The sequence below is a fragment of the Oncorhynchus tshawytscha genome, linkage group LG12 (assembly GCF_018296145.1).
Source record: "Oncorhynchus tshawytscha isolate Ot180627B linkage group LG12, Otsh_v2.0, whole genome shotgun sequence".
NCBI lineage: Eukaryota > Metazoa > Chordata > Actinopteri > Salmoniformes > Salmonidae > Oncorhynchus > Oncorhynchus tshawytscha.
Genome location: NC_056440.1, coordinates 17,589,884 through 17,615,683, shown reverse-complemented (window position 1 = coordinate 17,615,683; position 25,800 = coordinate 17,589,884). Strand labels below are relative to the sequence as shown.

Sequence of the window (25,800 nt, the reverse complement as noted above, 5' to 3'; positions counted from 1 at the left end):
AGAGTGGACAGAGACATACTTTAGAGTGGACAGAGACATACTGTATACTTTAGAGTGGACAGAGACATACTGTATACTTTAGAGTGGACAGAGACATACTGTATACTTTAGAGGACAGAGACATACTGAGTGGACAGAGACATACTGTATACTTTAGAGTGGACAGAGACATACTGTATACTTTTAGTATACTTTAGTGGACAGAGACATACTGTATACTTTAGAGTGGACAGAGACATACTGTATACTTTAGAGTGGACAGAGACATACTGTATACTTTAGTGGACAGAGACATACTGTATACTTTAGAGTGGACAGAGACATACTGTATACTTTAGAGTGGACAGAGACATACTGTATACTTTAGAGTGGACAGAGACATACTGTATACTTTAGAGTGGACAGAGACATACTGTATACTTTAGAGTGGACAGAGACATACTGTATACTTTAGAGTGGACAGAGACATACTGTATACTTTAGAGTGGACAGAGACATACTGTATACTTTAGAGTGGACAGAGACATACTGTATACTTTAGAGTGGACAGAGACATACTGTATACTTTAGTGGACAGAGACATACTGTATACTTTAGAGTGGACAGAGACATACTGTATACTTTAGAGTGGACAGAGACATACTGTATACTTTAGAGTGGACAGAGACATACTGTATACTTTAGAGTGGACAGAGACATACTGTATACTTTAGAGTGGACAGAGACATACTGTATACTTTAGAGTGGACAGAGACATACTGTATACTTTAGAGTGGACAGAGACATACTGTATACTTTAGAGTGGACAGAGACATACTGTATACTTTAGAGTGGACAGAGACATACTGTATACTTTAGAGTGGACAGAGACATACTACTTTAGAGTGGACAGAGACATACTGTATACTTTAGAGTGGACAGAGACATACTGTATACAGAGACATACTGTATACTTTAGAGTGGACAGAGACATACTGTATACTTTAGAGTGGACAGAGACATACTGTATACTTTAGAGTGACAGAGACATACTGTATACTTTAGAGTGGACAGAGACATACATACTGTATACTTTAGAGTGGACAGAGACATACTGTATACTTTAGAGTGGACAGAGACATACTGTATACTTTAGAGTGGACAGAGACATACTGTATACTTTAGAGTGGACAGAGACATACTGTATACTTTAGAGTGGACAGAGACATACTGTATACTTTAGAGTGGACAGAGACATACTGTATACTTTAGAGTGGACAGAGACATACTGTATACTTTAGAGTGGACAGAGACATACTGTATACTTTAGAGTGGACAGAGACATACTGTATACTTTAGAGTGGACAGAGACATACTGTATACTTTAGAGTGGACAGAGACATACTGTATACTTTAGAGTGGACAGAGACATACTGTATACTTTAGAGTGGACAGAGACATACTGTATACTTTAGAGTGGACAGAGACATACTGTATACTTTAGAGTGGACAGAGACATACTGTATACTTTAGAGTGGACAGAGACATACTGTATACTTTAGAGTGGACAGAGACATACTGTATACTTTAGAGTGGACAGAGACATACTGTATACTTTAGAGTGGACAGAGACATACTGTATACTTTAGAGAGTACTTTAGAGTGGACAGAGACATACTGTATACTTTAGAGTGGACAGAGACATACTGTATACAGAGACATACTGTATACTTTAGAGTGGACAGAGACATACTGTATACTTTAGAGTGGACAGAGACATACTGTATACTTTAGAGTGGACAGAGACATACTGTATACTTTAGAGTGGACAGAGACATACTGTATACTTTAGAGTGGACAGAGACATACTGTATACTGTATTTTAGAGTGGTCAGAGACATACTGTATACTTTAGAGTGGACAGAGACATACTGTATACTTTAGAGGACAGAGACATACTGTATACTTTAGAGTGGACAGAGACATACTGTATAGTTTAGAGGACAGAGACATACTGTATACTTTAGAGTGGTCAGAGACATACTGTATACTTTAGAGGACAGAGACATACTGTATACTTTAGAGTGGACAGAGACATACTGTATACTTTAGAGGACAGAGACATACTGTAGTATAGTGTGGTTTACGGGTTCTTGTATTTTATTGGGATCCCAATTAGCCGCTGCCAAGGCTCTCCACAGGTACTACATGTAATTCAGAGGTTGAGTTTGATGAATATTCCATACAGACCAGTGATTGATGTCTACCATTGAGTAACACTATTACACAGAGTTAATTGGGACCTCTGATGAAGACAACCATTAAACTCCTACTGATTCCATAGATGCTATTACTCAAATGGCAGGCTTAAGGCCTCAACTTGAGTTCAATGTCAATATGTTAAACACTTTTCAAAACTGTAAAAAAATCAAATAACTACAGTTCGCATTGTGCATACGGCATACATCCATCAAAGTATAATAGGAGAGACAGAGGGAGGGTGTTGTGTGGCTGTGTGGTTGCCGTGGCTACATTTGATGGATGTGTGTGTCTCTCAGCACAGCCCAGTTCACTTATGATGATAATTCCTGCCCATAAAGCATCTCCCAGGTGTGTGTGTGTGTGTGTGTGTGTGTGTGTGTGTGTGTGTGTGTGTGTGTGTGTGTGTGTGTGTGTGTGTGTGTGTGTGTGTGAGAGAGAGATAGAGCAATAGAGAAAGAGAGCTGGCATCTCATAATGGATGGTGTGTGTGTGTGCTTCCGACAGCTCATCAGTCTACCTCACAGCAGCACACCTACTACACCACCGCCCCCTTGTGGATGCTTGCACACACACACACACACACACACACGCCCACGCATGCACACGCACACACACAAGCGCACGCACAGAACAAGGAATTTACTACTCTAGTTGAAATTGTGAATTAATCATTTTAAAAAGCTAACTTAATCCAGGTCTGATGAAGGAACCCAAACATACAGTATGTGCTTGGAGGTGAAAGAAGAGAGTCCTACTGATACAAAACCATGGCAACATTCCTACAGCCTTACCACAGATGCCATGGAAGCCAGGGCATTCCTCGCCAAGGTGTTGAAGGGATTGCCGGCGATTGCCATAGCAATAGACTGATTAATGGGCGGGATGTTGTCGGGGTCTTCGTCTGACCCTCCGGTCTTGCTCTTCCCTCCGCGAGCCTCGGACACTACGGAGACACACAAGTGGCAAATACACAGATTAGAAGTTACCAAGGAGATAGAGAGGTTGAAAGGGGAGAACGTTTGAAGGGGAGACTATGGTGGGGAGCAAAGATTTTTGGGGTATTTTATTTGGATCCCCATTAGCTGTTGCAAAAGCAGCAGTTACTCTTCCTGGGGTCCACATGAAACATGAAACATAATACAGAACATCAATAGACAGGAACAGCTCAACGACAGAGCTACGTAAAAAAAAGTTAAAGGCACACGCAGCCTACATATCAATGCATACACACAAACTATCTAGGTCAAATAGGGGAGAGGCGTTACTCCACGAGGTGTTGCTTTATCTATTTTTTATTTGAGCAATATGAGATTGAAGGAAGTTGCATGCAATAAGGGCTCTATATAATACTGTACGCTTTCTTGAATTTGTTCTGGATTTGGGGACTGTAAAAAGACCCCTGGTGCCATGTCTGGTGGGATAAGTGTGTGCGTCAAAGCTGTGTGTAAATTGACTATGCAAACAATTTGGGATTTTCAACACATTGTTTCTTATTAAAAGAAGAAGTGATGCAGTCATTCATATCAGCCCCCTGATTACAATTCTGGATCAGCTGCAGCTTAACTAGGTCTTTCCTTGCAGCACTGGACCACACGACTGGACAATAATCAAGATTAGACAAAACTAGAGCCTGAAGGACTTGCTTTTGGAGTGTGGTGTCAAACAAAAGCAGAGCATCTCTTTATTACAGCCAGACCTCTCCCCATTTTTTACCACTATTGCATCTATATGTTTTGACCATGACAGTTTACAATCTAAGGTAACGCCAAGTAATTTAGTCTCCTCAACTTGTCCAACAGCCACACTATTCATTACCAGATTCAGCTGAGGTCTAGAACTTAAGGAATGATTTGTTCCAAATACAATGCTCTTAGTTTTAGTGATGTTCAGGACCATTTTATTACTGGCCACCTATTCCAAAACTGACTGCAACTGACTGCAACTCTTTGTTAAGGGTTTCAGTGACTTCATTAGCTGTGTTTACAGATGCGTACATGGTTGAATCATCAGCATACATGGACACACATGCTTTGTTTAATGCCAGTGGCAGGTCATTGGTAAAAATAGAAAAGAGTAGAGGGCCTAGAGAGCTGCCCTGCAGTACACCACACGTTACATGTTTGACATTAGAGAAGCTTCCATTAAAGAAAACCCTCTGAGTTATATTAGATAGATAGCTCTGAATCCATGATTGTTACCACTCAGCCACGGCCCTGCACCAAACGCTCTCTAAACACAGTTCACATCAACCCAGTTCCAAACCAATCAACCAACTCCTTAGCCAGACTCTACATTAAGTCCCAATGGGCAGGGTATAGGTGTGGGTATGGGATGTGGCCAGGCCAGTACCTGTGAAGTCCAGGTAGTTGATGGAGTCAATGATGATGCCCACCAGGGGGAGGTAGAGAGTGGCCACCTTGGCCCGGACGTCAGGACGGGTACAGCGCTGGTCCAGGTCATGGGCACACAGGAGACTGTAGGTGGCGTTGATGGCCTTCTTCTGGACCTTACCCCTACACACACACACACAATCTTATAAGCACACACACATATTTTTGTTTGTGTCAGTGTGTAGTTGACAGACCCCTCACACTCCATGTCACAGTTTCCTGAGATAGTGGGCAGTGAGGTGTTGTGTGTGTGTGTGTGTACCAACCCCTCTGACTCCATGTCCAGTGCAGCGCTGAGCTCAGTGAGCAGTAGACCAGCGAGGTAGTGCTGCTGTTTAAACTCCTGGGACAGCTCAAACAGCCCCAGGATCCTCTGCTCCTGGAAACTACAGGAACTGGAGCTCTGCAGAGAGAGAGAGAGAGAGAGAGAGAGAGAGAGAGACGGGGAGGAGAGAGAGAGAGAGAGAGACGGGGGGAGAGAGAGAGAGAGAGAGACACGGGGAGAGAGAGAGAGAGAGAGACACGGGGAGGAGAGAGAGAGAGAGAGAGAACACGGGGGAGAGAGAGAGAGAGAGCGAGACGGGGGAGGAGAGAGAGAGAGAGAGCGAGACGGGGGAGGAGAGAGAGAGAGAGAGAGCGAGACGGGGGAGAGAGAGAGAGAGAGAGAGCTTATATATATATAGACGGGGGGAGAGAGAGAGAGAGAGAGAGCGAGACGGGGGAGGGAGAGAGAGAGAGAGAGAGAGAGAGACGGGGGAGGAGAGAGAGAGAGAGAGAGAGAGACGGGGGGAGAGAGAGAGAGAGAGAGAGAGAGAGAGACGGGGGAGGAGAGAGAGAGAGAGAGACGGGGGGGAGAGAGAGAGAGAGAGAGAGAGACGGGGAGGAGAGAGAGAGAGAGAGAGAGAGACGGGGGGAGGAGAGAGAGAGAGAGAGAGAGAGTGAGACGGAGGAGGAGAGAGAGAGAGCGAGCGAGACGGGGGGAGGAGAGAGAGAGAGCGAGACGGGGGAGAGAGAGAGAGAGCGAGACGGGGGGAGGAGAGAGAGAGAGCGAGACGGGGGAGGAGAGAGAGAGAGAGAGCGAGACGGGGGGGAGAGAGAGAGAGAGCGAGACGGGGGGAGGAGAGAGAGAGAGCGAGACGGGGGAGAGAGAGAGAGAGAGAGCGAGACGGGGTAGGAGAGAGAGAGAGAGAGCGAGCGAGACGGGGGGAGGAGAGAGAGAGAGAGCGAGCGAGACGGGGGGGGAGAGAGAGAGAGAGAGCGAGACGGGGGGAGGAGAGAGAGAGAGCGAGCGAGACGGGGGGAGGAGAGAGAGAGAGCGAGCGAGACGGGGGGAGAGAGAGAGAGCGAGCGAGACGGGGGGAGGAGAGAGAGAGAGAGCGAGCGAGACGGGGGAGAGAGAGAGAGAGAGCGAGCGAGACGGGGAGGAGAGAGAGAGAGAGCGAGCGAGACGGGGGGAGAGAGAGAGAGAGCGAGCGAGACGGGGAGGAGAGAGAGAGAGCGAGCGAGACGGGGAGGAGGAGAGAGAGAGAGCGAGCGAGACGGGGGAGGAGAGAGAGAGAGAGAGGGGGGAGAGAGAGAGAGAGAGAGAGACGGGGAGGAGAGAGAGAGAGAGCGAGACGGGGGGAGAGAGAGAGAGAGAGCGAGACGGGGGGGGAGGAGAGAGAGAGAGCGAGACGGGGAGGAGAGAGAGAGAGAGAGCGAGACGGGGAGAGAGAGAGAGAGAGAGCGAGACGGGGAGGAGAGAGAGAGAGAGCGAGCGAGACGGGGGAGGAGAGAGAGAGAGCGAGCGAGACGGGGGAGGAGAGAGAGAGAGCGAGCGAGACGGGGGGAGGAGAGAGAGAGAGCGAGCGAGACGGGGAGGAGAGAGAGAGAGCGAGCGAGACGGGGGAGGAGAGAGAGAGAGCGAGCGAGACGGGGGAGGAGAGAGAGAGAGCGAGCGAGACGGGGGGAGAGAGAGAGAGAGAGCGAGCGAGACGGGGGGAGGAGAGAGAGAGAGCGAGCGAGACGGGGGGAGGAGAGAGAGAGAGCGAGCGAGACGGGGGGAGGAGAGAGAGAGAGCGAGCGAGACGGGGGGAGGAGAGAGAGAGAGCGAGCGAGACGGGGGGGGAGGAGAGAGAGAGCGAGCGAGACGGGGGGAGGAGAGAGAGAGAGCGAGCGAGACGGGGGAGGAGAGAGAGAGAGCGAGCGAGACGGGGGAGGAGAGAGAGAGAGCGAGCGAGACGGGGGGGGAGGAGAGAGGCAGAGCGAGACGGGGGGGAGGAGAGAGGCAGAGCGAGACGGGGGAGGAGAGAGGCAGAGCGAGACGGGGGGAGGAGAGAGGCAGAGCGAGACGGGGGGAGGAGAGAGGCAGAGCGAGACGGGGGGAGGAGAGAGGCAGAGCGAGACGGGGGGGGGAGGAGAGAGGCAGAGCGAGACGGGGGAGGAGAGAGGGAGAGCGAGACGGGGGGAGGAGAGAGGGAGAGCGAGACGGGGGAGGAGAGAGGGAGAGCGAGACGGGGGGAGGAGAGAGGGAGAGCGAGACGGGGGAGGAGAGAGGGAGAGCGAGACGGGGGAGGAGAGAGGGAGAGCGAGACGGGGAGGAGAGAGGGAGAGCGAGACGGGGCAGCAGAGAGGGAGAGCGAGACGGGGCAGGAGAGAGAGAGAGAGACGGGGAGGAGCGAGAGAGAGAGAGAGACGGGGAGGAGCGAGAGAGAGAGAGAGAGGGAGGAGCGAGAGAGAGAGAGACGGGGAGGAGCGAGAGAGAGAGAGACGGGGAGGAGCGAGAGAGAGAGAGATGGGGGAGGAGCGAGAGAGAGAGACGGGGGAGAGAGAGAGAGAGAGACGGGGGGAGGAGAGAGAGAGACGGGGGAGGAGAGAGAGAGAGAGAGACGGGGGGAGGAGAGAGAGAGAGAGAGACGGGGGAGGAGAGAGAGAGAGAGAGACGGGGGAGGAGAGAGAGAGAGAGAGACGGGGAGGAGAGAGAGAGAGAGAGACGGGGAGGAGAGAGAGAGAGAGACGGGGGGAGGAGAGAGAGAGACGGGGGAGGAGAGAGAGAGAGACGGGGAGAGAGAGAGAGAGAGACGGGAGAGGAGAGAGAGAGAGACTACTTAACACATTGGAAAGAATTAACAAAAAAACAGAGCAAACTAGAATGCTATTTGGCCCTACACAGAGAGTACACAGCGGCAGAATACCTGACCACTGTGACTGACCCAAAATTAAGGAAAGCCTTGACTATGTACAGACTCAGTGAGCATAGCCTTGCTATTGAGAAAGGGCCGTAGGCAGACATGGCTCTCAAGAGAAGACAGGCTATGTGCTCACTGCCCACAAAATGAGGTGGAAACTGAGCTGCACTTCCTAACCTCCTGCCCAATGTATGACCATATTAGAGAGACATATTTCCCTCAGATTACACAGATCCACAAAGAATTTGAAAACAAATCCAATTTTGAAAACTCCCATATCTACTGGGTGAAATTCCACAGTGTGCCATCACAGCAGCAAGATTTGTGACCTGTTGCCACGAGAAAAGGGCAACCAGTGAAGAACAAACACCATTGTAAATACAACCCATATTTATGCTTATTTATTTTATCTTGTGTCCTTTAGCCATTTGTACATTTTAGAACACTGTATATATATATAATATGACATTTGTAATGTCTTTACTGTTTTGAAATTTCTGTATGTGTAATGTTTAATGTTAATTTTTGTTGTTTTTCACTTTATATATTCACTTTGTATGTTGTCTACCTCACTTGCTTTGGCAATGTTAACACATGTTTCCCATGCCAATAAAGCCCTTGAATTGAATTGAATTGAGAGACGGAGAGAGAGAGAGAGGAGAGAGACGGGAGAGAGAGAGAGGGAGAGAGAGAGAGAGAGAGAGACGGGAGAGAGAGAGAGAGAGAGAGACGGGAGAGAGAGAGAGAGAGAGACGGGAGAGGAGAGAGAGGAGAGAGACGGGAGAGGAGAGAGAGGAGAGAGACGGGAGAGGAGAGAGAGGATAGAGAGAGAGAGAGAGAGACGGGAGAGAGAGAGAGAGAGAGACGGAGAGAGAGAGAGAGAGAGAGACGGAGAGAGATAGAGAGAGAGACGGGAGAGGAGAGAGAGGAGAGAGACGGGAGAGGAGAGAGAGAGAGATAGAGAGAGAGAGAGAGAGAGAGAGAGAGAGGAGAGGAGAGAGAGACGGGAGAGGAGAGAGAGACGGAGAGAGAGAGAGACGGGAGAGGAGAGAGAGACGGGAGAGAGAGAGAGACGGGAGATATATATAGAGAGAGAGACGGGAGAGAGAGAGAGAGAGAGAGATATAGAGGAGAGAGAGACGGGAGAGGATATATATAGACTTATATATATATATAGACGGGATAGGATATATAGATATCTTATATATATATATATATATATATATATATATATATATATATATATATATCTTATATATATATAGATCTTATATATATATATCTTTATATATATATATATCTTATATATATATATATATATATCTTATATATATATATATATATCTTATATATATATATATATATATATAGGGATCTTATATATATATATATCTTATATATATATATATATATCTATATATATATATATATATATCTTATTATATATATATATCTTATATTATATAGATATATATTAATCTTATATATATATAGATCTTATATATATAGATATATAGATTATAGACGGGAGAGGAGAGAGAGAGAGACGGGAGAGGAGAGATAGACGGGAGATATAGAGAGAGACGGGGATATATATAGAGAGAGAGACGGGAGAGGAGAGAGAGACGGGAGAGAGAGAGAGACGGGAGAGGAGAGAGAGACGGGAGAGGAGAGAGAGAGAGATGGGGAGGAGAGAGAGAGAGATGGGGAGGAGAGAGAGAGATGAGGGAGAGAGAGCGAAAGAGAGACGGGAGACGGGTGAGAGAGAGAGAGAGAGAGAGACGGAGGAGAGTGAAAGAGAGAAAGAGGTTGGAATATAAAAGGAGAGAGAGTATTTAAAGCCAGAGAGAGAGAACCCACCTTACTTAAACATACTACACTATAACCTAAAATCCCAAAGCCAGGTGAGTGCTGGAGACTAGTCAATATGATTTTGACTGACGTGCAAACTCATCACCACCCTGGATGGTTCCGACCTTGAATATGTGGACATCTATAAGTACCTAGGTGTCTGGCTAGACTGCAAACTCTCCTTCCAGACTCATATCAAACATCTCCAATCGAAAATCAAATCAAGAGTCGGCTTTCTATTCCGCAACAAAGCCTCCTTCACTCACGCCGCCAAGCTTACCCTAGTAAAACTGACTATCCTTCCGATCCTCGACTTCGGCGATGTCATCTTACAAAATGGCTTCCAACACTCTACTCAGCAAACTGGATGCAGTCTATCACAGTGCCATCCGTTTTGTCACTAAAGCACCTTATACCACCCACCACTGCGACCTGTATGCTCTAGTCGGCTGGCCCTCATTACATATTCGTCGCCAGACCCACTGGCTCCAGGTCATCTACAAGTCCATGCTAGGTAAAGCTCCGCCTTATCTCAGTTCACTGGTCACGATGGCAACACCCATCCGTAGCACGCGCTCCAGCAGGTGTATCTCACTGATCATCCCTAAAGCCAACACCTCATTTGCCGCCTTTCGTTCCAGTACTCTGCTGCCTGTGACTGGAACGAATTGCAAAAATCGCTGAAGTTGGAGACTTTTATCTCCCTCACCAACTTCAAACATTAGCTATCTGAGCAGCTAACCGATCGCTGCTGCTGTACATAGTCTATTGGTAAATAGCCCACCCATTTTCACCTACCTCATCCCCATACTGTTTTTATTTATTTACTTACTTGCTCTTTTGCACACCAATATCTCTACCTGTACATGACCATCTGATCATTTATCACTCCAGTGTTAATCTGCAAAATTGTAATTATTCGTCTACCTCCTCATGCCTTTTGCACACATTGTATATAGACTCCCCCCTTTGTTTTCTACTGTGTTATTAACTTGTTAATTGTTTATTCCATGTGTAACTCTGTGTTGTCTGCTCACACTGCTATGCTTTATCTTGGCCAGGTCGCAGTTGCAAATGAGAACTTGTTCTCAACTGGCCTACCTGGTTAAATAAAGGTGAAATAAATAAAAAATAAAAAAAATAAAAAATAAAAACTGACCTGTGAGGAGATGGATGGGCATGGAGAGACGGGTGCAGAAGCAGGGCTACTGAAGTAAAGGCTGAGGTTGAGGTAGTGCTCGTGACTGCACAGGATACGCAGGAACTCCAATCGCATGCTAATCAGGGTTGGCATGGAAACGGTCTTTGTCGACATCTGGGGGGGGGGGAGATACGTCAAGGTCAGGTTAGGTTATTGACATGGGATATGGTCAGAGACATATCAGAGTCTGGAATTGGTCACCTCCTTGTAATTATGCAGTGCCAACATCCTTCATGTAACTACCATGTAACTACCATATTTTGTAGCGTCTTATGGTTAGGGTAGAGTCTTATGGTTAGGGTAGAGTCTTATGGTTAGGGTAGAGTCTTATGGTTAGGGTAGAGTCTTATGGTTAGGGTAGAGTCTTATGGTTAGGGTAGAGTCTTATGGTTAGGGTAGAGTCTTATGGTTAGGGTAGAGTCTTATGGTTAGGGTAGAGTCTTATGGTTAGGGTAGTGTCTTATGGTTAGGGTAGTGTCTTATGGTTAGGGTAGGTATGGAGGGTCTTATGGTTAGGTAGGTAGGGTGTCTTAGGGGTTAGTCTTATGGTTAGGTCTTATGGTTAGGGGGTAGCGTCTTATGGTTAGGGTAGCGTCTTATGGTTAGGGTAGCGTCTTATGGTTAGGGTAGCGTCTTATGGTTAGGGTAGCGTCTTATGGTTAGGGTAGTGTCTTATGGTTAGGGTAGTGTCTTGCGGTTAGGGTAGTGTCTTGCGGTTAGGGTAGTGTCTTATGGTTAGGGTAGTGTCTTATGGTTAGGGTAGTGTCTTGTGGTTAGGGTAGTGTATTGTTGTAGTGACCTGGTTGCAGTAGTTTTTGACCAAGATGAAGACAAAGCCTCGGTCCATTAGAGACAGCAGGTCATACAGGAAGAAGGCCAGGCTGATGTTCACCTTCTCTGCCTGCTCCAACTCCTAACAACAACAAAAACAAACAAAAACAGGATTTCAGTTCAAAACAGCCAATGGTCTCCTTAGAGACATCAGGATAAAAAATAAAACGCAAACTGCATTAAGTGATGATTTGATAGATTGGGTCTCTGAAAAAGTGTTTGTAAGTTTGCTAAAGGCTCATAATGACATCATTCCTAACCTTCTGCTGTTTGACCAGGATGGTCCCTATCTCAGCAGTAACCACAGAGACGATGGTTGTGACATCATCTTTGAAGCGGTCTGAGAAGCGGCTCCTGCGAGGGACGTCTTGCTTCTCCAGAGACACATGCTGGGCCATGCTCTTCACCTGGACACACACACACACACACACACACACACACACACACCCAAAGGACACCCAGACAACGGGAGGCAAGTGGTTGAAAACAGGTCATTGATGAAAGATGACAAAAGAGGTTGGCAGAATGGGGTATATGGCAGAATGGGGTATATGGCAGAATGGGGTATATGGCAGAATGGGGGATATGGCAGAATGGGGTATATGGCAGAATGGGATATGGAAGAATGGGATATGGAAGAATGGGATATGGAAGAATGGGGTATATGGCAGAATGGGGTATATATATGGCAGAATGGGGTATATGGCAGAATGGGGTATATGGCAGAATGGGGTATATGGCAGAATGGGATATATGGCAGAATGGGGTATATGGCAGAATGGGGTATATGGCAGAATGGGGTATATGGCAGAATGGGGTATATGGCAGAATGGGAAATTGGAAGAATGTGGTATGGCAGAATGGGGTTTATGGCAGAATGGGGTATATGGCAGAATGGGGTATATGGCAGAATGGGGTATATGGCAGAATGGGGTATATGGCAGAATGGGGTATGGCAGAATGGGGTATATGGCAGAATGGGATATGGCAGAATATATGGCAGAATGGGATATGGAAGAATGTGGTATGGCAGAATGGGATATGGCAGAATGGGATATGGAAGAATGGGATATGGAAGAATGGGATATGGAAGAATGGGATATGGAAGAATGGGATGTGGCAGAATGGGGTATATGGCAGAATAGGGTATATGGCAGAATGGGGTATATGGCAGAATGGGGTATATGGCAGAATGGGGTATATGGCAGAATGGGATATATGGCAGAATGGGGTATATGGCAGAATGGGGTATATGGCAGAATGGGGTATGGCAGAATGGGGTATATGGCAGAATGGGATATATGGCAGAATGGGTATGGCAGAATGGGATAAGGAAGAATGGGATATGGAAGAATGGGATATGGAATAATGGGGTATGGCAGAATGGGATATATATGGCAGAATGGGATATATATGGCAGAATGGGGTATGGCAGAATATGGCAGAATGGGGTATATGGCAGAATGGGGTATATGGCAGAATGGGGTATATGGCAGAATGGGTATGGCAGAATGGGATAAGGAAGAATGGGATATGGAAGAATGGGATATGGAAGAATGGGGCATATGGCAGAATGGGGTATATGGCAGAATGGGGTATATGGCAGAATGGGGTATATGGCAGAATGGGGTATATGGCAGAATGGGATATATGGCAGAATGGGGTATATGGCAGAATGGGGTATATGGCAGAATGGGGTATGGCAGAATGGGGTATATGGCAGAATGGGATATATGGCAGAATGGGTATGGCAGAATGGGATAAGGAAGAATGGGATATGGAAGAATGGGATATGGAAGAATGGGGTATACGGCAGAATGGAAAGAATGGCAGGGGATATATATGGCAGAATGGGGGGGAATGGGGTATATGGCAGAATGGGGTATATGGCAGAATGGGGTATATGGCAGAATGGGGTATATGGCAGAAATGGCAGAATGGGGTATGGCAGAATGGGGTATATGGCAGAATGGGGTATATGGCAGAATGGGGTATATGGCAGAATGGGGTATATGGCAGAATGGGGTATATGGCAGAATGGGGTATATGGCAGAATGGGGTATATGGCAGAATGGGGATATGGCAGAATGGGGTATGGCAGAATGGGGATATGGAAGAATGGGGTATGGCAGAATGGGATATGGAAGAATGGGGTATATGGCAGAATGGGGTATGGCAGAATGGGGTATGGAAGAATGGGATATGGAAGAATGGGATATGGCAGAATGGGATATGGCAGAATGGGGTATGGCAGCTGCGTTCCACATCTTTCAGCAGAAAGCCAAGAAAATGCGATTGCAGTGGGCTAAGAAACTAAAACACTGGACAGTGGAGAATTAGAAAAACATTGCTGGATCATACTAGGGTATGGAGAAAACCACGAGTATGTGCATCCATCATGCCACGTGTCAGCATTACAGGCTGGTGGTGGTGTGATGGTGTGGGTTGTGTTTTCAGGGCATACATTGGGCCCCTGATAAGTGGAGCAACGTTTGAATGCCACAGGATATCTGAACATCATCGCCAATCAGGTGCATCCCTTCATGACAGCAGTGTATCCATCTGCAAATACATTTTTTCAGTAGTATAATGCCCCATGCCACAAGGCTAGGATTGTCCAGGAATGGTTCCACAAACATGACAGTGAATTCAGTTTACTGCAGTGGCCTGCCCAGTCACCAGATCTCAATCCAATTGATCATCTGTGGGATGAGATGGAACGAGCTGTTCAGAGTAGAGATCCACTACCAGCCAACTTGACACTACTGTAGGAAGCATTGACTACTGTAGGAAGCATTGGAGTCAACATGGGCCAGCATCCCTGTGGAACGCATTCGATATCTTGCAGAGTCCATGCCCTAATAAATTGAGGCTGTTCTGAGGGCAAAAGGGGATGCAACTCAATATTAGGGAGGCTTCCTAATGTTTGTACATTCAGAGTATATTGAACACACTCACCAACAGTTCAAAGAAGAACCAGGCATATTTATATGCGTTCTCTCTGCAGACTCCTGTGCTGACCACAATCTGTAGAGCCAACTCTTCATGGAACTGCTGTCAAAGGAGAAAAAGAGCCTTGGGTCACTACCACCACTAATACAGTAGTGTGTGGTAACCTACATGTAGAACACAGTGTACTACTTCAAAGGACCACATCAATCCTGGACTATCTCAGTGTTCTAGCGGATGACTTCTTAAAAGGAAAGTACAACCTATACGTTAGAGAGAAAGAGAGATTAGAGAGAGACTCAGACAGACGTATTTACTGACTGAATGACGGACTGACTGCTGGTGCCACAGTCCTCAGTTCAACACAAACCAGAGTTAGTCAAATGCACTGTGACCCAGCCAGTGAAATCTGATACAGCATTTCAAAGGGTCTGGTCTTATTTGAACATGACAAACACAAGAACAGAGTGATTTTGAAATGCACACACACACACACACACACACACACACACACACACACACACACACGTTTAATCTCTGTTAAATCTTTGTGACTGTGTAGACCCACAGTTCAATGCCATGTTCAGGTTCTATTTAGCAGAGAAATCCACATTATCTGTTACAGATTTAACATTTTATTGGCTGCCATGTAACATCCTACTTCGACATTTATAGAACCTTCTACTCAGAATGCAAATGAGGATGTTATGGTCAGTGTTTGGCCAGTATGGGGTGGCAGGTAACCTAGTGGTTCTAGCGTTGGGCCAGTAACCGAAAGGTTGCTAGATCGAATCCCTGAGCTGACAAGGTAAAAGTCTGTCGTTCTGCCCCTGTACAAGGCAGTTAACCCACTGTTCCTAGGCCGTCATTGTAAATAAGAATTTGTTCTTAACTGACTTGCCTAGATAAAGAAAATATGGAAGATACTTTATGGAAGTCTACATGCTACAGTATGTGATCTGGTCTGCTCAGTGCCACACTGCCCTCTGCTGGTGACTGTTGGCATCACAGAGGTGAATAAAGACATTTATTCCCGGGATCTTTCTGGTAAAAGTTACTTTTCTGTTGGAGGGCCGGGTCCCGCCCGTAGAGCTCTGAGGGTGGCTGCTCACATCCACATAGGTCGACATACGACTGCCTGGGTTGTTCTGGCCCTGAGGGAGAGGACAGCAACAACAAGGTGGTCATGAAGAATCTGAATCTGACTCGACTATCTGGACTATTGTAGCTTCAGACACACAGAGACAAACAGATGTGGTGTGTGGGTCCCAAATGGCACTCTGTTTCCTAAATAGTGCACTACCTTTGACCATGGTCCATGGGGAGCCATTTGGAAATCAGACATGGTTTTAGTTGGCCAAAACCAGTGAGTCTACACTACAGCCATAGACCCAGGGGATATCAAAAAAAGCCTTGAAGGTACTGATGTGTTGTAAACCAACAAACAGTCAGAGGCTATGCTAGAGGATGTAGCTACAGTATCATGTGTTTGTGGCAGGCTCATGACAGAGGATGTTCATTGGCTCTTTGTGTTTGTGGCAGGCTCATGACAGAGGATGTTAATTGGCTCTCTGTTTGTGGCAGGCTCATGACAGAGGATGTTCATTGACTCTTTGTTTGTGGCAGGCCCATGACAGAGGATGTTCATTGGCTCTTTGTGTTTGTGGCAGGCTCATGACAGAGGATGTTCATTGACTCTGTGTTTGTGGCAGGCTCATGACAGAGGATGTACATTGACTCTGTTTGTGGCAGGCTCATGACAGAGGATGTTCATTGACTGTGTTTGTGGCAGGCTCATGACAGAGGATGTTCATTGACTCTGTGTTTGTGTTTGTGGCAGGCTCATGACAGAGGATGATTCATTGACTCTGTGTTTGTGGCAGGCTCATGACAGAGGATGTTCATTGACTCTGTGTTTGATGTTCATTGACTCTGTGTTTGTGGCAGGCTCATGACAGAGGATGTTCATTGGCTCTTTGTGTTTGTGGCAGGCTCATGACAGAGGATGTACATTGGCTCTTTGTGTTTGTGGCAGGCTCATGACAGAGGATGTTCATTGACTCTGTGTTTGTGGCAGGCTCATGACAGAGGATGTTCATTGACTCTGTGTTTGTGGCAGGCTCATGACAGAGGATGTTCATTGACTCTGTGTTTGTGGCAGGCTCATGACAGAGGATGTTCATTGGCTCTTTGTGTTTGTGGCAGGCTCATGACAGAGGATGTTCATTGACTCTTTGTGTTTGTGGCAGGCTCATGACAGAGGATGTTCATTGACTCTTTGTGTTTGTGGCAGGCTCATGACAGAGGATGTTCATTGGCTCTTTGTGTTTGTGGCAGGCTCATGACAGAGGATGTTCATTGACTCTGTGTTTGTGGCAGGCTCATGACAGAGGATGTTCATTGACTCTTTGTGTTTGTGGCAGGCTCATGACAGAGGATGTACATTGACTCTGTTTGTGGCAGGCTCATGACAGAGGATGTACATTGATGTTTTCAGGCTTGACACTCTGTGTTTGTGGCAGGCTCATGACAGAGGATGTTCATTGACTCTTTGTGTTTGTGGCAGGCTCATGACAGAGGATGTTCATTGGCTCATTTTGTGTTTGTGGCAGGCTCATGACAGAGGATGTTCATTGACTCATTTTGTGTTTGTGGCAGGCTCATGACAGAGGATGTTCATTGACTCTTTGTGTTTGTGGCAGGCTCATGACAGAGGATGTTCATTGACTCTGTGTTTGTGGCAGGCTCATGACAGAGGATGTTCATTGGCTCTTTGTGTTTGTGGCAGGCTCATGACAGAGGATGTACATTGACTCTGTTTGTGGCAGGCTCATGACAGAGGATGTACATTGACTCTGTTTGTGGCAGGCTCATGACAGAGGATGTACATTGGACTCTGATGTTTGTGGCAGGCTCATGACAGAGGATGTTCATTGACTCTGTGTTTGTGGCAGGCTCATGACAGAGGATGTACATTGACTCTGTGTTTGTGGCAGGCTCATGACAGAGGATGTACATTGACTCTGTGTTTGTGGCAGGCTCATGACAGAGGATGTACATTGACTCTGTGTTTGTGGCAGGCTCATGACAGAGGATGTTCATTGACTCTGTGTTTGTGGCAGGCTCATGACAGAGGATGTACATTGACTCTTTGTGTTTGTGGCAGGCTCATGACAGAGGATGTTCATTGGCTCTGTTTGTGTTTGTGGCAGGCTCATGACAGAGGATGTTCATTGACAGGCCCATGACAGAGGAGAGGATGTTCATTGACTCTGTGTTTTGTGTTTGTGGCAGGCTCATGACAGAGATGATGGCTTCATTGGCTCTGATGTTCATTGGCTCTGTGTTTGTGGCAGGCTCATGACAGAGGATGTTCATTGACTCTGTGTTTGTGGCAGGCTCATGACAGAGGATGTTCATTGGCTCTTTGTGTTTGTGGCAGGCTCATGACAGAGGATGTTCATTGCTCTTTGTGTTTGTGGCAGGCTCATGACAGAGGATGTACATTGACTCTGTTTGTGGCAGGCTCATGACAGAGGATGTACATTGACTCTGTTTGTGGCAGGCTCATGACAGAGGATGTACATTGACTCTGTTTGTGGCAGGCTCATGACAGAGGATGTTCATTGGCTCTTTGTGTTTGTGGCAGGCTCATGACAGAGGATGTTCATTGACTCTGTTTGTGGCAGGCTCATGACAGAGGATGTTCACTCTGTTTTGGCAGGCTCATGACTCATTTTGTGTTTGTGGCAGGCTCATGACAGAGGATGTACATTGACTCTGTTTGTGGCAGGCTCATGACAGAGGATGTGACTCATTGGCTCTTTGTGTTTGTGGCAGGCTCATGACAGAGGATGTACATTGACTCTGTTTGTGGCAGGCTCATGACAGAGGATGTTCATTGGCTCTTTGTGTTTGTGGCAGGCTCATGACAGAGGATGTTCATTGGCTCTTTGTGTTTGTGGCAGGCTCATGACAGAGGATGTTCATTGGCTCTTTGTGTTTGTGGCAGGCTCATGACAGAGGATGTTCATTGGCTCTTTGTGTTTGTGGCAGGCTCATGACAGAGGATGTTCATTGGCTCTTTGTGTTTGTGGCAGGCTCATGACAGAGGATGTTCATTGACTCTGTGTTTGTGGCAGGCTCATGACAGAGGATGTTCATTGGCTCTTTGTGTTTGTGGCAGGCTCATGACAGAGGATGTACATTGACTCTGTTTGTGGCAGGCTCATGACAGAGGATGTTCATTGACTCTGTGTTTGGCAGGCTCATGACAGAGGATGTTCATTGCTCATGACAGAGGATGTTCATTGGCTCTTTGTGTTTGTGGCAGGCTCATGACAGAGGATGTTCATTGGCTCTTTGTGTTTGTGGCAGGCTCATGACAGAGGATGTTCATTGGCTCTTTGTGTTTGTGGCAGGCTCATGACAGAGGATGTTCATTGGCTCTTTGTGTTTGTGGCAGGCTCATGACAGAGGATGTTCATTGACTCTGTGTTTGTGGCAGGCTCATGACAGAGGATGTTCATTGGCTCTGTGTTTTGTGTTTGTGGCAGGCTCATGACAGAGGATGTACATTGACTCTGTTTGTGGCAGGCTCATGACAGAGGATGTACATTGACTCTGTTTGTGGCAGGCTCATGACAGAGGATGTTCATTGGCTCTGTGTTTGTGGCAGGCTCATGACAGAGGATGTTCATTGACTCTGTTTGTGGCAGGCTCATGACAGAGGATGTGGCACATTGACTCTGTGTTTGTGGCAGGCTCATGACAGAGGATGTTCATTGACTCTGTGTTTGTGGCAGGCTCATGACAGAGGATGTTCATTGACTCTGTGTTTGTTTGGCAGGCTCATGACAGAGGATACATTACATTGACTCTGTTTGTGGCAGGCTCATGACAGAGGATGTACATTGACTCTGTGTTTGTGGCAGGCTCATGACAGAGGATGTACATTGACTCTGTTTGTGGCAGGCTCATGACAGAGGATGTACATTGACTCTCTGTTTGTGGCAGGCTCATGACAGAGGATGTTCATTGGCTCTTTGTGTTTGTGGCAGGCTCATGACAGAGGATGTACATTGACTCTGTGTTTGTGGCAGGCTCATGACAGAGGATGTTCATTGGCTCTTTGTGTTTGTGGCAGGCTCATGACAGAGGATGTTCATTGACTCTGTTTGTGGCAGGCTCATGACAGAGGATGTTCATTGGCTCTTTGTGTTTGTGGCAGGCTCATGACAGAGGATGTACATTGACTCTGTTTGTGGCAGGCTCATGACAGAGGATGTTCATTGGCTCTTTGTGTTTGTGGCAGGCTCATGACAGAGGATGTTCATTGACTCTGTTTGTGGCAGGCTCATGACAGAGGATGTTCATTGGCTCTTTGTGTTTGTGGCAGGCTCATGACAGAGGATGTACATTGACTCTCTGTTTGTGGCAGGCTCATGACAGAGGATGTTCTGTGTTTTGCTCATGCTCATTTTGTGTTTGTGGCAGGCTCATGACAGAGGATGTTCATTGACTCTGTTTGTGGCAGGCTCATGACAGAGGATGTTCATTGACTCTGTTTGTGGCAGGCTCATGACAGAGGATGTACATTGACTCTGTTTGTGGCAGGCTCATGACAGAGGATGTACATTGACTCTGTTTGTGGCAGGCTCATGACAGAGGATGTTCATTGACTCTTTGTGTTTGTGGCAGGCTCATGACAGAGGATGTTCATTGACTCTGTTTGTGGCAGGCTCATGACAGAGGATGTTCATTGGCTCTTTGTGTTTGTGGCAGGCTCATGACAGAGGATGTTCATTGGCTCTTTGTGTTTGTGGCAGGCTCATGACAGAGGATGTACATTGACTCTGTTTGTGGCAGGCTCATGACAGAGGATGTTCATTGGCTCTTTGTGTTTGTGGCAGGCTCATGACAGAGGATGTTCATTGACTCTTTGTGTTTGTGGCAGGCTCATGACAGAGGATGTACATTGACTCTGTGTTTGTGGCAGGCTCATGACAGAGGATGTACATTGACTCTGTTTGTGGCAGGCTCATGACAGAGGATGTACATTGGCTCTTTGTGTTTGTGGCAGGCTCATGACAGAGGATGTACATTGACTCTGTTTGTGGCAGGCTCATGACAGAGGATGTTCATTGGCTCTTTGTGTTTGTGGCAGGCTCATGACAGAGGATGTTCATTGACTCTTTGTGTTTGTGGCAGGCTCATGACAGAGGATGTTCATTGACTCTTTGTGTTTGTGGCAGGCTCATGACAGAGGATGTTCATTGACTCTTTGTGTTTGTGGCAGGCTCATGACAGAGGATGTTCATTGACTCTTTGTGTTTGTGGCAGGCTCATGACAGAGGATGTACATTGACTCTGTGTTTGTGGCAGGCTCATGACAGAGGATGTACATTGACTCTGTTTGTGGCAGGCTCATGACAGAGGATGTTCATTGACTCTGTGTTTGTGGCAGGCTCATGACAGAGGATGTTCATTGACTCTGTGTTTGTGGCAGGCTCATGACAGAGGATGTTCATTGACTCTGTGTTTGTGGCAGGCTCATGACAGAGGATGTTCATTGACTCTGTGTTTGTGGCAGGCTCATGACAGAGGATGTTCATTGGCTCTTTGTGTTTGTGGCAGGCTCATGACAGAGGATGTTCATTGGCTCTTTGTGTTTGTGGCAGGCTCATGACAGAGGATGTTCATTGGCTCTTTGTGTTTGTGGCAGGCTCATGACAGAGGATGTTCATTGACTCTGTTTGTGGCAGGCTCATGACAGAGGATGCTCATTGACTCTGTCTTTAGTGTAGCAGTACCTTTTCCCACCTTTTTTTAAAGACGAGTAGAGATTCACAAGTTAAAGGGATACTTTGGGATTTTGGAATTGAAGCCTTTTATCTACTTCTCCAGAGTCCGATGAACTCGTGGATTTCATTTGTATGTCTGTGTGCAGTTTGAAGGAAGTTGCTCACTCAGCGCAATTACTAACTAGCTTTAAAGGAATGACTGGAAGTCTATGGTAACAGCTAGCATGCTCAGTGTCCTTTAAGAGGAGACAAAGTGTGAGCAGTGGACTCTGGGATTGAACATCCAGTGTTACCCACTCAACCACGACCCTGTATGTGTAGCAGTACCTTAGCTGACAGGATGTTTTTCACCTCTGTGTCTTCTGCACTGTGTGGGGCAGGGATATCAGGGTTGCTGCTGCTGCGGAGCCGGGACTGCAGTAACATGGTTCCTACTGTGGTGGCCGAGGCCCGCCCCATAGTACTGTAGCGGCCCTCAGTGGAAGGTACCACTCCCCCTGGACCTGGGCACACAGGGGAGAACCATGTCACTGGATGATTGACCTGAACGCCACACTTCACCTGCACACTGAAGAAGGTCATTAAGTTGAAACTTTATGCAACATCGTTTTGCTTGTGGACCCATCACACTATCTGGCTTATCTTTATCCACAGGTGTACCGCACCAACCACACTCTTGGGAGAGCACGGCGGTCCTCTTTTGAGAACCTTGTCACTGTGGCATGATCTACCTGGTTACACGTTACCTTAGTTGCACAGATCTGCACTACTATAGCATTGTATTGATGTAATTACACAGTTCCCCTTCATTTCAATGACTTCTGTTTCATGCAACGTATCTACAGTTCTGGTGTTCAGCTGAGCACATTCCTGTAGCGCAAATACCACTATGGTCCATTCTCTTCACAAGTTAGACTGTCCATACAGTCACATCACCATGACAACGTGTCCGGTGGTTCCTTCCTACCTGTGTTAAGGAGCTCATTGGAGTCAGGCAGACGGAACACCCAGTACAGGTATGTTGCTAGGAGACCGTTCCTGCCCTGCTGGTCCCTGGCCAACTCCTGGCTGTTGTGGAGACTGTTGACGATTGACACCACTGACTCAAACGCTATCTGGGCCAGGTTGGCTAGGAAATAAAACACACACACAGTTAGTTACAACAAAACACGTCTCAAACATATCAGGTATACTCTCACACTACCCGTCTGTCTGAAAGCCCCGGTGACATGTCCCTATAGGTACCCGTCTGTCTGAAAGCCCCGGTGACATGTCCCTATAGGTACCCGTCTGTCTGAAAGCCCCGGTGACATGTCCCTATAGGTACCCGTCTGTCTGAAAGCCCCGGTGACATGTCCCTATAGGTACCCGTCTGTCTGAAAGCCCCGGTGACATGTCCCTATAGGTACCCGTCTGTCTGAAAGCCCCGGTGACATGTCCCTATAGGTACCCGTCTGTCTGAAAGCCCCGGTGACATGTCCCTATAGGTACCCGTCTGTCTGAAAGCCCCGGTGACATGTCCCTATAGGTACCCGTCTGTCTGAAAGCCCCGGTGACATGTCCCTATAGGTACCCGTCTGTCTGAAAGCCCCGGTGACATGTCCCTATAGGTACCCGTCTGTCTGAAAGCCCCGGTGACATGTCCCTATAGGTACCCGTCTGTCTGAAAGCCCCGGTGACATGTCCCTATAGGTACCCGTCTGTCTGAAAGCCCCGGTGACATGTCCCTATAGGTACCCGTCTGTCTGAAAGCCCCGGTGACATGTCCCTATAGGTACCCGTCTGTCTGAAAGCCCCGGTGACATGTCCCTATAGGTACCCGTCTGTCTGAAAGCCCCGGTGACATGTCCCTATAGGTACCCGTCTGTCTGAAAGCCCCGGTGACATGTCCCTATAGGTACCCGTCTGTCTGAAAGCCCCGGTGACATGTCCCTATAGGTACCCGTCTGTCTGAAAGCCCCGGTGACATGTCCCTATAGGTACCCGTTTGTCTGAAAGCCCCGGTGACATGTCCCTATAGGTACCCGTCTGTCTGAAAGCCCCGGTGACATGTCCCTATAGGTACCCGTCTGTCTGAAAGCCCCGGTGACATGTCCCTATAGGTACCCGTCTGTCTGAAAGCCCCGGTGACATGTCCCTATAGGTACCCGTCTGTCTGAAAGCCCCGGTGACATGTCCCTATAGGTACCCGTCTGTCTGAAAGCCCTGGTGACATGTCCCTATAGGTACCTGTTTGTCCAGCGATGACCATGGGCTGCATGATGAGGGTGAACAGTTTATCTAAGACCAGATGGAGGTAGAGGACCAGAGGTTCTAGTCTGGAGGACGACAGGGAGATGATGCTCAGCTTCAGCTCATGCTCCAGCTTGTTCTCCGGAATCTTTTCTTCCCGAACCCGGAGAGGGAACGTCACTCCGCCCTCCAGGGCATGGCACAATGTGAAGAAACGCTCCAAGTGGTTGTCCTGGGGAGGGGGAGGGGTAAATAAATGACTACATAAAGTGTGTGTGTGTGTATATGTGTGTGTGTGTGTGTGTTAGACTTACCTGTGTGTGTACTGAGGACACAGCCTGTATCTCCAGGTTGAAAACTCCTTTGTGACTTTCCATCCACTTGACTGGAGGAACCTGAGGGGTAATCCTCTGCAGAGAGAAAGATTGGCATATTAAGAACCTGAGGGAGAATGTTCTGCAGAGAGAGGGGGAATGTTCTGCAGAGAGAGGGGGAATGTTCTGCAGAGAGAGGGGGAATGTTCTGCAGAGAGGGGGAATGTTCTGCAGAGAGGGGGAATGTTCTGCAGAGAGAGGGGGAATGTTCTGCAGAGAGAGGGGGAATGTTCTGCAGAGAGAGGGGGAATGTTCTGCAGAGATATGTCTGTTGCCATCTAAACCCAATCAATAAATCAGTACATCAACAAATGTGTTAAAGGTCCATGAAAGTGATATTTTCTCTCCCAGGGGGAGCCACTCCACTCTTAACATTTTTGTGATACAACTTATGTTAAACTATTGTCTGGAAAATTGAAATGGCCAAATGAATGTTACCTCAGGTGAGTGCAGTGAGTAGTTGACAGGCAATCTGTCCAGGGCGATAGGAAGGCAGTACTGACCAGTCTGTAGTCTGTCAGTACTCAGTATAGGCAGCCACTACAGTACACAGGGGGATAGACAGAAGATCAGCCACAGCAAGCATTGACAACGGACAAATACATACAGTCGACGCATCTACCTCGCCACATCATTGAGAAGAATCACTTACTAGTATATTGATCATAAATAACCAGCACCATGTTCAGTAGAGTATCTGCACGTTCAGATGAGACCAGGACCCATATTCATAAAGGCAGGGTTTACACAGGCAGCCTAATTCTGATCTTTTGTCAATCATTGGTCTTTTGACCAATCAGATTAGATTACACAGGCAGCCCCATTCTGGTCTTTCGCCCAAATATTAGCAAATAAACGCCGCCATTATGTCTCAGAGTGCTGCTCTAGGATTAGTTTAGAATTTTAGACCACAGTGAATAAGATTGCTTGGACAGGGCAAACCTGATCCTAGATCAGCACTCCTACTGTGAGGCACTTTATGAATATAGGCCCAGGTGAGACCAGGCATGAGGGGTCAGACTTACAGAGTAACCGATGAGTGTCTCACTGGCTCCAGTCTGGTTCTGTTTCTGTTGACAGCTGATGTGGTAGAATGTGAACAGCAGGTGGTGTCTCTCAGTCAGCCTGGCAGGCAGAACCATCTTCACCTCCTCATAGAAGTCTGGAGACCTGAGGCACAGTCACATGGGACAGAGGTCAGAGACGACACAAAACAAAATGTTAGATTGTTATATTAGAAAATGTAGCATGTTATGCCGTAGTTGTGTTATTGTAATTTAGCATGTAGTATTTAAAATAGCATCCACTTGCTTGTTATGGTACGTGACTGGGGTGTATACTTCCTGCACAAACTCAGGACCATTCGATTTTCCAAAAATGACCTACGAGGAAAAAGAAAGCAGAGTAAACTCAATGAAACCATGTTGTACAATGTCACAGCAACATGGGTGAACACTGTGTGTGTGTGTGTGTGAGAGAGAGAGAGACACACACCATTGTAAATACAACATATTTATGCTTATTTATTTTATCTTGTGTCCTTTACCATTTGTACATTGTTAAAACACTGTATATATATAATATGACATTTGTAATGTCTTTATTGTTTTGAAACTTCTGTATGTGTAATTGTTTACTGTTAATTTTTATTGTTTATTTCACTTTATATATTCACTTTATATATTATCTACCTCACTTGCTTTGGCAATGTTAACACATGTTTCCCATGCCAACAAAGCCCTTGAATTGAATTGAATTGAG

General features: G+C 46.9%; 1 protein-coding gene across 1 annotated transcript in view; it reads right to left on the bottom strand.

Moving 5' to 3' along the window:
* LOC112240103 (dedicator of cytokinesis protein 8-like) overlaps window positions 1-25,800 on the bottom strand; it is a gene marked incomplete in the record, with an annotated part of 143,091 nt that overhangs the window by 60,154 nt on the left and 57,137 nt on the right. The window contains 15 exon segments of the mRNA XM_042331415.1: window positions 3,033-3,184; window positions 4,591-4,754; window positions 4,898-5,034; window positions 10,809-10,964; window positions 11,650-11,763; window positions 11,942-12,088; window positions 14,640-14,735; window positions 15,689-15,784; window positions 21,761-21,936; window positions 22,401-22,562; window positions 23,663-23,897; window positions 23,980-24,075; window positions 24,478-24,579; window positions 25,065-25,209; window positions 25,351-25,421. Coding sequence (XP_042187349.1) covers window positions 3,033-3,184; window positions 4,591-4,754; window positions 4,898-5,034; window positions 10,809-10,964; window positions 11,650-11,763; window positions 11,942-12,088; window positions 14,640-14,735; window positions 15,689-15,784; window positions 21,761-21,936; window positions 22,401-22,562; window positions 23,663-23,897; window positions 23,980-24,075; window positions 24,478-24,579; window positions 25,065-25,209; window positions 25,351-25,421 — 2,049 coding nt within the window.